This window comes from Neolamprologus brichardi, chromosome 5, assembly GCF_056152115.1.
Source record: "Neolamprologus brichardi isolate AB-2024 chromosome 5, ASM5615211v1, whole genome shotgun sequence".
In the NCBI taxonomy this organism is placed as follows: Eukaryota; Metazoa; Chordata; class Actinopteri; order Cichliformes; family Cichlidae; genus Neolamprologus; species Neolamprologus brichardi.
This window is the reverse complement of record NC_142108.1, coordinates 7,116,711-7,128,032: the sequence shown is the minus strand read 5'-3', so window position 1 is coordinate 7,128,032 and position 11,322 is coordinate 7,116,711. Positions and strand designations below refer to the sequence as shown.

Below are 11,322 nucleotides of genomic sequence, written 5' to 3'. Positions count from 1 at the left end.
GCTTACAGCCTAGGTGTCGGCCTTGGCAGCGCTCACTGCCGCTGGTTTCCCCCTTCATCCTTCCCCGGCGCTGTGCTGCACCTGCTTTTGTCTTTTACAAACACAAAGAAAAAGCCGCACACTACGGCAAAAAGCGCGGTCCTGCCACATGGTTCTGTAACGAGGAAGTAAAGGATTCAGCTTCTTTCCTAAAACAGCTAACCCAGAGTTTAAAAGCTGCCGTCTAGAGTGCTTATTTTACTCTCGTTTGACTTTGGAATCGTGAGGTAGCAGCTATAGCCTGAGCAGATAGCAAAAGTTAAAGAGTTGCTAATGATTAAACTCTCAATGCTCATGAAAAAAGGGGCCGCTGAAAGAGCAGCTAAGCTCACATACACAAACTCTGGAGCCTTACATGGTCATGATAAGCTCCTGATTTCCATGTTTATCATGTAGTCGACATAAAACAGTCACTCATCTACAGCACATAGAAAGTGCTTCAGTCTCATGATCACTATAAACTTTTTTACATCTCAAAAGGCTGGAATAGCACCGAATAATATTACCATATATAGCCTTTGACTCTTGAGCCAGATGCCATGACTCCAATAACTTTACATGGTTGGGCATTCCGTTAACAGACTGGTTAAGCCATATTTTTTGATAGTATACTGAGAACTTAATGGGGCCAGTGTAAAAATGTCTTCAAAGTGCTTGTCAGATGTTGCATTCTCTATGTACTGCTAATAACAGACCCAGTGATGCCTTCTGCTATAAGTGCTGAAAGCAACAGGTCAGGCCTCATACAATAAGTTTAACTTGCCATTTTGCCTTGGAGTTCCAGTTAATCACTTTATTTGACTTGGACTTTCTGTTCAGCTAATCAAAAGAGTTTGGTGCAGCGGGTGAACTGTTGAGGAACCAGGACCCAGAGAAGTGTTACAAGCATCACCTCATGAAAGTCGAGGTGAGCCGATGAACTGTTGAAGCAGCACATCTTCCCGCCCTCAGTGCCTTGGAGTTCCAATGCTAAGTACCAAGGGTCAGGCTGACAGTGAGGTGATACTCTAATGACCTCAATAAAAAAGGTATTTAATTCACACCTTCTCCCCTATGAACTGCTTCACTTTTCTCGCATGCCCTTTGTAGCTCGTCTTGCTACGTCATTCATATCCTCTTGATAAATCCCTCCCTTTTCCAGCTTTGTGCCTCAGTCAAAAACCCCAGTGTTTAACTTTGATATCATTTGTCCTGCTTAAGCTCCCTGGCCTTTTCTATAGGTAACAGCTGGAATTAAAAGCATACAGGGCAAAATGCTCCACCTGCTGGTTAGCTTGGATTAACACAGGCAGAGAGGAGGAGACACCGTGAGCCAGATGTTCAGTTTATCTTAACTTTATGATTATTCCCAACACCTACAGAGAAATAAACAGCTGAAGTGTTAGAGACAGCGGTGATGTTTGAAGGTGATGTTTTTAGATGCAGGGTACAGTTCCCCAAACTCTCAACAATCGAGACAGCAAAATAGCTGGGCTCTCCCTCGGGCTGGAATAAACATGTTCAAATTTAAGTGTTTACACATATTTATTTATACAGTTTCCGAGTTTCATTAATGAAGCTAAACCATGGGTAACAGCAAATCGCAAGAAAATGAAGAGCTGTAAAAAATAAAAAGAAAAGCCGGACATATTAAAAAAAATTAACCATAACATCCAGATGAATACCAAATAAAGCCCTCTCCCTCTAAGACCAACTGTCATGCAGCTGTCATCAATGCCAGGATGGGTAGGCCCTTCTGATTGGTCCATGCACAGTACACAGCCCAACGGCATTGGTCCAGGTGTTTGTCGTAAGGAAGGAGTCTTTCTCGAGCGTATACACACTAAAGCAGCAGGTCGTCTGAATTTCCCCACAAAAGATGCGACTTGGCACGATGAATCTGGAGACAGGAGGGAGCAGTCAGCGACAGGGAACATTCTGAGGTTTCTTTTTGTCTTTTTTTTTGTTTATTTCTGAAAATCTGCTCCTTTTTGCACATAACAGTCAAGAAATACATCACCATACAGCAGAGAAATGCATCACTACTCATCAGGCATAAATCAACATTTACAATTCATAGTTAATGTAAACCTTTGATGAATCCATTTATAAAAATACATTTTTCACTGCCCATAATTTAATAAATCTCTCAATAACTTAATAAATTAATGAAATTGTCTTTAAATACATTTTTTTTGTGCTGAGGATTACACTGCAAAGTCTAAAGACTTTCAAACTCAGTGCTCTAAAGTAGCCAGCAGGCCTCATCCTGTGCTTTTTTGATTGTACAGGTGCAAAAGCTGCTTCAATACATTATCACAGCAGAAACCACACAAACCTTCAGCAAAACGTATGGTCTGTACAAGCTACTTAAAGCAGTACATGACGATGCTGAGATCTGAATCGTATTAGTATCCTTACTTCACATCCATGCATGCCCTTGAAAGGCCCCTGTGAGAGTCAGAGGAGAACTGAGGAAACAGGGCAGCCGTGTCCAGTGACCACAGTCTCCAGGTTTATAGACATTAACTGCCCTTCTCTCACCATTTCTTGTTCCGAGGCTTCAGCTCCTCAGCGGCGTTCCTCAGGAAGATGTAGTTCTTTTTCTGGGGGTTGTAGTACTCATGGCCCTGAATGATGACGAGTAGAAGTCAGAGTGAAAAGGCAAGCTTTGCTAACTAGAGTACTGATCCAACAACTGTAATGATTTATTAGCGCCTACCTTTGACCAGTCGTAACTGGAAGCATACGCAAAGATGTTGCCGTTATGGTTGAAGCAGCAAGCTGTGATGGGCTGGTCGAGCTGCTCTGAGGTCTTCAACTTTGTGCGGGCATCTTTGTCCCAGAAGCTGAAGCGTCCGTCTGAGCCCACGGTAGCCAGAGTGCCATGGACAGGATGGAAGGCGATGGCATTCACCTGGTGGGAGAAAACATAAAATAGGAAGAACAATTATACACAAATAAAAATGAAAGAGATTCATTTAACAGATATTACAGACCCCCCCAAAAAAACAACAACAAAAACAAAACAAACAAGAGAAAATTGTGCCATTATTCAACAGATAATTAGGCAATTATATAATAATGACTGTATTTAAAAGCTCAAAGCATGGAGATATCAGTCATAGCCACATTAAGACTAAAGAAAGCATTAAATAAAACACTAACGATTGCAGATAATGAAATGTAATATTTTAAATTACACTGCAGTTCTTTCATCATCATTTCTAAACCTTACGTATTAAGATCATTATGAAAGGGAGGACTGTGCAATGATTTTAGTTGTACTATATGCAGACAGGTTGTACTGTATCTTTTAAATTTTGTATTGATCTCACTCCTGCTGTTGAACTTATAATAAATTGAATAAATTCACCTATTTACTAGCATGTTGTAATTACAAAGTTTAACTCTGTGAAATGCATACAAATTCCAAATTTTAATCTCCTGTACTTGTGCAAAATGGAAAACAAAGCTAACATAAAAACTGCACCAATTTACACAAATCTTAGTTGGTTTAACCAAGAGTATATCATTACTAAAACGAATCCTATGTTTCTCCTTTAACAAGAATAATGTTTACAATAAAGCAGAGCTTCATTTAACACTGAAGCGCTTTTACTAAAGTCCACAAACTAGGATAGTCTCATCAAATGATATCTCCTTTAAGAGCAAACAGACTCAAATTCACAAAATATATTTATCTACAATGCCAGCACTGGCCCAGAATTAAGACCAACTCACTGCATAGATGTCCTGCGGAGTGGTTGTGTTGGTTCCATTGGACCTGTGGCACTTGAAGGTGAAGTTATCTTTGGCTCTGAAACGAATGAACAGTGATTCATATTTCAGTTTCAATTATTGAACCAGAACAATAATTTTATAAAGAAAGAAAGAAAAAAGGTGCACACTTGAATTCGAGCAGTGGATTGTATTAGTCACTCACGGGTTTGGAGGATTGATATAGTGGATTGCCACTCGGCCCTCAATGCTTCCCAGTGCAAAACCCGTAGGCTTGTTCTGCTTGTCCTTGAATATGGCCACACAGCGGTGCTGCAAGGATGTCACATTGGTTAAAGAGTAGTAATGCCAATATCTTGACATGCATGTAGCACCGATTAAAAATGAATCTTAGCAGTGTACAAAATTACAAAAGTGAGTGGCATAAGGTATACATATATTTGGAAAAGACAAAAATCACCTGATGTTTGAGAGGAGATTCTATTCGGCGAAACTCAGAGGGCTGGTTCTCTAGTTGGTACACTATCAGGCCTCTCTCAGCTGTGGCAACCACTGCCATGGGGTACACCTACACAGGGCACATTAAACATAAAAGAAAGTCAATCAATAATCAGTCTTTTCTGTGAGCAGAAGAATTTCTCATACTCATAAATCACTTACAACATCTGCGCAGTAGCATCTCTCAGGCATCTGCAGTGACATCATAGGATTGGGAGATCGAGTATCCCAGAACTAAAGAGACAAATAGAAAAAGTGTTGTTTATAATTAATCATTTTCTCAAACAGCATTCAACATCTGTGTCTTTGAATAAATTTCAGCAAATTCAATTATTTGGAATCACTCCACAGGTGTGTATATGCTTAATGAGACATGACTACTTGGCATGTTTGTGTATTACTGTGATGGATGCCACCTAAATGCTAAAAAATTAAGCTTTAAAGCAGAAATTCACAAACCAATGTGCGAAGGCTAGGTGGCTAACTATCAGTCATACGAATTTATACTATTCACTTACCATTAATTACAATGAAAAATAAGCCATTGCAAAAAATATGTCCCATATTTTTTCAAACTACTGTTCATTTTTTTGCACTCAAACTAATGAATCCATTAGACATAGTAAAAACTCTTGGTCATGTTTTAATGCCTTGTCCCTACAGATATTCCATGAAAGCAAAAACTGAATGCTCAAGTTGACAAGCATTAAAAGATGCTGCTTTTACCTTCAGTGTTTTATCCCAACTGCCAGTCATGATGCAGCTGTAGTTTGGGGCCTTGATCCAGTGGATTGCTTTAATTGGGCCATCGTGCTATGGAGAGAAATAATGAGAACTGTAACATGATTCTGCTTAATTCATGTCCACACAGTTGTTCTGGGTTTCTGTTCCAACCTGTGCGATCTGGATGGCTTGATTGCTGTTGAGATCCCACATCTTGGCTGTCTTGTCACAGGAAGCTGTGAAGACTTTGCTTCCATCCTGGACAGAAAAAAAGAAAAGCAGATCATAAATTACTCTACAACCAGACAGCATCTACTGCAAAGATTACATTTTAAACATTAAACCTACATCACTCCAGCAGGCATCCAGCACTGGACCTGTGTGCATCTGTTGGGCCTTGGGAACAGTCTGTCCATTGTCCTGCACCTCCCAACATCGGACCTAAGAGTCAGACGATAAACCACTGTTAGGATTTTCAAAAAGTAAAATATGCACGATGTATATAAAAGTCTCAAAGAGGAAAAAGAAAGAGCAGAAGAGAGCAAATGGGATATACTATGAAGCAGCATTAATGGGTAAGTGTGCTACGTCAAGCTTAAAGTCAGACTTTGTGTCATTAAAAGTGGCTCTCTTTTTACATGGCTAAATCACTGTGATACCTTACGATGAGCACAAAACCTTGTTGGGAACAGGTTATGTTCAGCATTCTTGTTTCAAATCTGCTTGAAGTACTTTGTTCTCACCAATGCTTTTATTTACAGCCATTTTTAATTGTTATATAGACACTCTGCTAGTTGAATACATTTTATACGTGCGAGCTGTTAAACAATGAAGCCCTGCTGTAAAGTTACAGCAGTGCAAACTGTGCATCACATTGCTGCTGGAATGTGAAAGACAAAGTGAGAATAAACCCTGTGCACGAGAAAATGCTAACTTCCTGGTTTGAGACCGGATGTGGGGTTGTACATTTCCGGTAGCTTTACTTTGCAGTCAATCGCTACTGCAAAGATATACTCCAAAATCATGTCCAAAACTCGAAAACGGAAAGATCGCGTTAAGTTACAAAGAGCAGAAGGTGGGAACACTCACCACTGTTGTGTCATAAAAAAATCTAATGATCAATTTTGACGTTTAAAGAGTTTAGATCAATCAGTTGTTTACATCACTCAACACAAGCAGAACTGCATTACAAAATCAGAAGACACATCGTCCACATTCAGAAGCACATCTCTGTATAGTGACAGTTATTATGATTTAAACAGGCAAATGTTCAGCATTCAAACTACAGGTGAAGAATAGTCAAACTAGATGTTTCCCCGTTATGTCGATATCAGCTAGTCAAGTACACACCTACACAGCATGTTAAAAACCGTGAAAAAAGCCACACAAAAAACGAATGATTGCTGGAAAGGGTTTCTATACAATTAGTATTTACGAAGGGTACGTTGTGACTTACCTTCAAAATTACAGCGGTCCCTCGCTATAACGCGGTTCAACTTTCACCTTGCTGTTTCGCAGATTTTTTAGTGCAAGTTTGCATGCTTATTTTTACATCACATTGTGTCCTGCGTCCTGATCGCTGCAGACGATCTCCTCCGCGACGTCTCTCCTGTACAGTACAGAATCGCTGCATCGATCGCTAGCAGTGTGACTCTGAAGTGCAGTACTGTATGTCCACGAAACGTTTTGCACCGTCAAAAAATAAAATTGGCTACTTGATTTCACCTATCGCTGGTTATTTTTAGAACATAACACCTGCGATAAACAAGGGACCGCTGTTTACAGATACTGAGAAATATAACATTTGAATCCATTTTCTCTTTTGCTTTGAGGCGCGGGGGGAAAATATCGACAAGTCTATGAACATCATTTACAGATATATTAGGTAAATGCCCAAGACATCTATAGAAATGTAAATCGCCGCTTGATTCATTCATTTGCTTAACTTGTTTTGGACTGTAAGCAGGGCGCAAATAGGACACCGGAAACAAAGCTCCCCACAGGAGTTTCCGCACCGGAAGTAGCATATGCTAACGTGCACATAGTCTATTCTAATCTGCTGCTTTACTCTTACACTGCTGGAACTGCAGCTACAAGGACACAGAACACACTCAAAAGATACAGGTTTAATCAATAAAAAAATAACATCTCTCTTATTAGGTTACACGACAGAAACCTTTCACGTCTAAATCTACCCAGTTTAGATTTTCAGAGCTCTGATGTTTGGTCATCACATTAGAAATAACTGCAGAAGTGAGTTTTAAAATAAGCACAACGCAGGGCTTAACAGAGACAGTTGGTAACTACCATCATTATACCCATTATATAGGCTTTTTCAGGCCAGTATAAACAAATATTGAAGTGTGTATATTAGGCATAGTGCCTTTATTGAACAATGTTGAATTTCACATCCTGCTCATACATTATGTGTCACTCTTTTTAAAATAGGCTAATTACACATTAAATAAGGACTAGGCAACATGATTTAGCGATTAGTATTAATAAAACTATAGTAATAATCTTTCATTTATTCACTCCACCACAAACAATAAATGCGAGTGAATAAATTACTCACATCATTAGCCCAGGATCCTCCAATGAGGAAGTTTCCAGGCATGGTGGGTGGGCTGAAAGCCAGGCAGCTGATGCTGTCATCTGGAGGTGAAGTCACTTCAACATCCTATAAGGCAAGACAAAAAACAATAAAGAAGTATGAGTAGGACCAGTGACAAAATGAGGATAGAGTTTTAAACGACTCCTTTTAACATTTAACAAAGTTTATGTCATACAACATATTGACAACACTATTGGGCCACCTATACATTTTAGCTACAGCAGCTTTGATGAGATCCCATTCATTAACATGGAGTTGGTTCCCCCTAGGCAGCTGTAACATATTCTATTTTTCTGTGAAGGCTTTCAACAAAATTTGGAGTGCAACTGCAGCTTTTGCCCATTCATCCAGAAGAACATTTGTGAGTTTAAACATTGATGTTGGGTGAGAGGGACTGGGTTGTTAATCCAAAAGATGTTAGCTCGACAGCTATGGAAACCATACCGTGAAGCTCTTGATGCACAGTTTTTGTGTTGATGTTAATGTCAGAAGACATCTGCAGTAAGTGGGTCAGCAAATCATTGGCTACTTTTACCCACTATAATAATAATGATAATAATAATAATGGATTGCATTTATATAGCGCTTTTCGGGGCCCTCAAAGCGCTTTACAATTCCACTCTCACATTCGCACACTGGTGGAGGCAAGCTACAGTTGTAGCCACAGCTGCCCTGCCCTGACAGAAGCAAGGCTGCCATATCGCGCCATCGGCCCCTCTGGCCATCACCAGAAGGCGGGAGGTGAAGTGTCTTGCCCAAGGACACAACGACCGAGACTGTCCAAACCGAGGCTCGAACCGGCAAATCTTTGAGCCACGATTGCCTATGTACCTCAGCACTCAGCAACTTCACTCTGTAACCTTACCTGGCCTGGCTGAGTTGCCAATAGTTTCTAACTGCTTCCACTTTGCAACAATATCACTTACAGTTAAGCGTGTAATATCTAGAAGGCAAGAAGTTTAACTTCTTGCAAGTCAGTACTTGAATTCAGTGAGTATTTTACAACAACTCAGTCTTTCAAAAATGTTTGTAATGGCTAGCTGTTATATCTATGGAATGGCACTAAACACTTCAATTCAAAGATTAAAAGGTGTGGTCCAATACTTTTGGACATATAGTGTATGTTGCCGCTTTACCTTCATGGGATTGTGGCTGTCTGTAGTCGTGCTTCCAAACACCCCGGTCCCTCCAGTCCCAAACCCCGAGCTTGTTCCAAACAAACTCATAGTGCACTAACGTCAGCCACCTCTGAGAGAACAAAGAAAGACAGTGCTTTTATATGAAACAACACGCTAACTGCCAAAAGTTGTCAGTGCATCAAACAATACCATGAACCACTGAGCAGGTGATGAAAACAAGTGAATACTCCATGTGTGAAACACCGGGTAGCACACATTACGACATCCATTCAAGTACAATAAATTAGTTTTGCTTACAAGCGATATATAACTGCACTCAAGTTATCGTTGTTATTATTATTGAGGCTATAACGAAGTCACACATCTGGATAACCAAAATTTAGCATGACAGCTAAAGGAAATGCTAGCTACATCACTTGCCAGTGCTAACTAAATCACGCTACCAGGCTCGTTAATAAAAGGATAAATGGTCATTTAACTTCGATTGATATTTAAAATAGGACTGAACCTATAAGCCACTATTATGACACCTTTCTCTGTGTGAAAATAAATACGTTTGGGGAAAAAACGAGCTCGCTAACATTAGCTAAGCAACTCTTGACAAACCACTGTGCCTCCCGGGTTGGAAAAAACAAAAAAAATTCATGTTTGGTGACAATTTTAAACAACCTTAGTTAAACATTTCACTGTCACTGAAACCTTCTCATACCTACAGGGATATACATACCACTAATTTCCTTCTACTCTAGATGTAATGTCGCAACGCTGAAAACGCTAGAAGTGTGGCGCTTGTTCCTTTGAGTGCGTAGTCGCAGGTTGATGACGCTTTGGCTCCAGCGCTCAAGAAAATGCAAACCGAAAGGTAAACGCTGTGTGGCAGCAAAGCAACAGACTGCATGCAAGCATACTGTATGTCTATGGGCAGCCCATTTGAGTTAAGGTGCCCTTTCAATTTCAGATTTTTTTTTTTTATATGACACGATTTAGATGAAATACTGTACAGATAAACAAAAAGTAAGAAAGTGGCAGATGGTTATTAAGCTAAGTATGTATATAGCATGCAGACTAGGAAGTAAGATGTTTTAAACGTAAAATAAAAGGTTACCTCACTCAGATAAATGTAACAAATATTTAGTTTGGAAATATGAGGAATAGAAAAAGTTATATCAATACTTTTGGAAGTAAAGGTTTGGTTTAGTAAATGTGCCTACTTTCGAGCAACTGAAATTAAATGTAACCTATGAAAAAGGGGGAAAAACCAGAAGAAAATTATGTGGCAATAAAATTTGCTTCAGTCTCCCTTTCACTGGGCTGTGGGCTATCTTTCTGTAGCTTTGAAAAAAGGCAATTGTACAATAAGAGCGAATTAAAAATCAGGTTAATCAATAACTAGGTTTGGTAAATTAAATAAGGAACACTTGTGTCAAATTATGAACCTTGTAGTTATAAGACACTAAATATTCAGTGGAGCTGGATGTATAGCTCCAATGGGAAAAATGGCTTAAATTAAGAAACATGTTTGTTAATTTAACAATTTTCAAAGTTAACCTAAAGGCTTAAATACTATGGCTTTTAAGATTTAAACTGTTTGTAGTTGATTTGGAGGCCTCTGGAGTTTGAGTTTACAGAGATCATGAGTCATGTACAGTGCTCTCTGCATAGGAAAAGCCATCTCAAGGACACATCTGGTGTCTGCTATGCAGCGCCAAATTCATTGTTAGTTAGGTGTTTTGTTTTGTTTTGTTTGAATATATTAATTTAAGCAATGATCCAGTGACTCTCTCTCTCTCTCCCTCTCTGAGGCTGGAGAGGCTATAATCTGTACTTTGCCTAATAGATCACCTTGACCTGTCCGTGGTTTTAATGTTTAGACTCATTGAAACCCGAGTAAATAATCTGTATTTCAGGATCGAATTGTTTTTCTAATTCAGAAATAAGAAGGAATAAATAAACAGGTGAAAATTACACGCAAAATAATAAATTCAAGCAATTAAATAATGTAATGGTTTTATTGAGTCAGCTCTATTTGTGACTTAATGTCATGGTATTGATTACAAAGTGGGGGATTTTGCCAACTTTCCTCTTGGTTTTTGTCGCTTTTATTGAATTTTATTTATTTATTTATTTTATTATTCATGCTCGTCTAACGTCACAGTTTTTGCTCCTTGCTTTAAATATGCAGCTCTCTCTTTGTTTATGATTAGTCATCTGACGCCAAACGGCTCTTTATGTAAACGCGGTTGATGCGGAACACCTGGGCTGATAACTACCGCCCTTATCGTGATTACGGTTGTTAGGTTTAGTTAAGTCATATAAGTACAACGGAGTCGGTGACTGCTGCACTTGCTTCGTAGTACAGATCGCTAATGTGCAAAAGTGCAAACGTGTAAAATAGTTTAGTTTGCACATCAGTGAGCACGACATGGCATTGAAGTACTAAAAATATGACCACAGAAAGAGGTCACAAAGACTGGCTGTCAGGTAAGAAGGGATTACCACCAATGCAATGCTCTGATTGGACCCTGCATTCATAAACACAGGACGCTCTGTAGGTACCCCACACCCATCCGTGTCATTAACACAGAGCAC

The 11,322-nt window shown here is 39.4% G+C and overlaps 1 protein-coding gene across 2 annotated transcripts; it reads right to left on the bottom strand.

Moving 5' to 3' along the window:
* Positions 1 to 1,780: 1,780 nt before the first annotated feature.
* rae1 (ribonucleic acid export 1) lies at positions 1,781 to 9,552 on the bottom strand. 2 transcript variants are annotated; one of them, XM_006784659.3, is made up of 13 exons: positions 9,461 to 9,552; positions 8,731 to 8,842; positions 7,556 to 7,660; positions 5,329 to 5,421; positions 5,152 to 5,238; positions 4,984 to 5,070; positions 4,420 to 4,491; positions 4,220 to 4,327; positions 3,965 to 4,071; positions 3,763 to 3,838; positions 2,741 to 2,935; positions 2,563 to 2,648; positions 1,781 to 1,918 (listed from the first exon to the last, which is right to left on the bottom strand). In XM_006784659.3, coding segments are annotated over exons 2-13 (1,107 nt in total). In that variant the 5' UTR covers positions 8,821 to 8,842; positions 9,461 to 9,552; the 3' UTR covers positions 1,781 to 1,917. The 2 variants fall into 2 exon arrangements, with proteins under 2 accessions (XP_006784722.1, XP_006784721.1); XM_006784658.3 differs by lacking the exon at positions 1,781 to 1,918 and having other exon boundaries at positions 2,559 to 2,648.
* Between the last annotated feature and the right edge of the window lie 1,770 nt (positions 9,553 to 11,322).

Coding starts and splice junctions, on each gene's coding strand:
- rae1 (XM_006784658.3), bottom strand. CDS start 8,820: ATGAGTTTGTTTGGAACAAGCTCGGGGTTTGGGACTGGAGGGACCGGG. Junction 5,422..7,555: donor GAGGATCCTGGGCTAATGAT/GTGAGTAATTTA, acceptor TCTGACTCTTAG/GTCCGATGTTGGGAGGTGCA. Junction 5,071..5,151: donor AAGCCATCCAGATCGCACAG/GTTGGAACAGAA, acceptor TTCTCTCCATAG/CACGATGGCCCAATTAAAGC.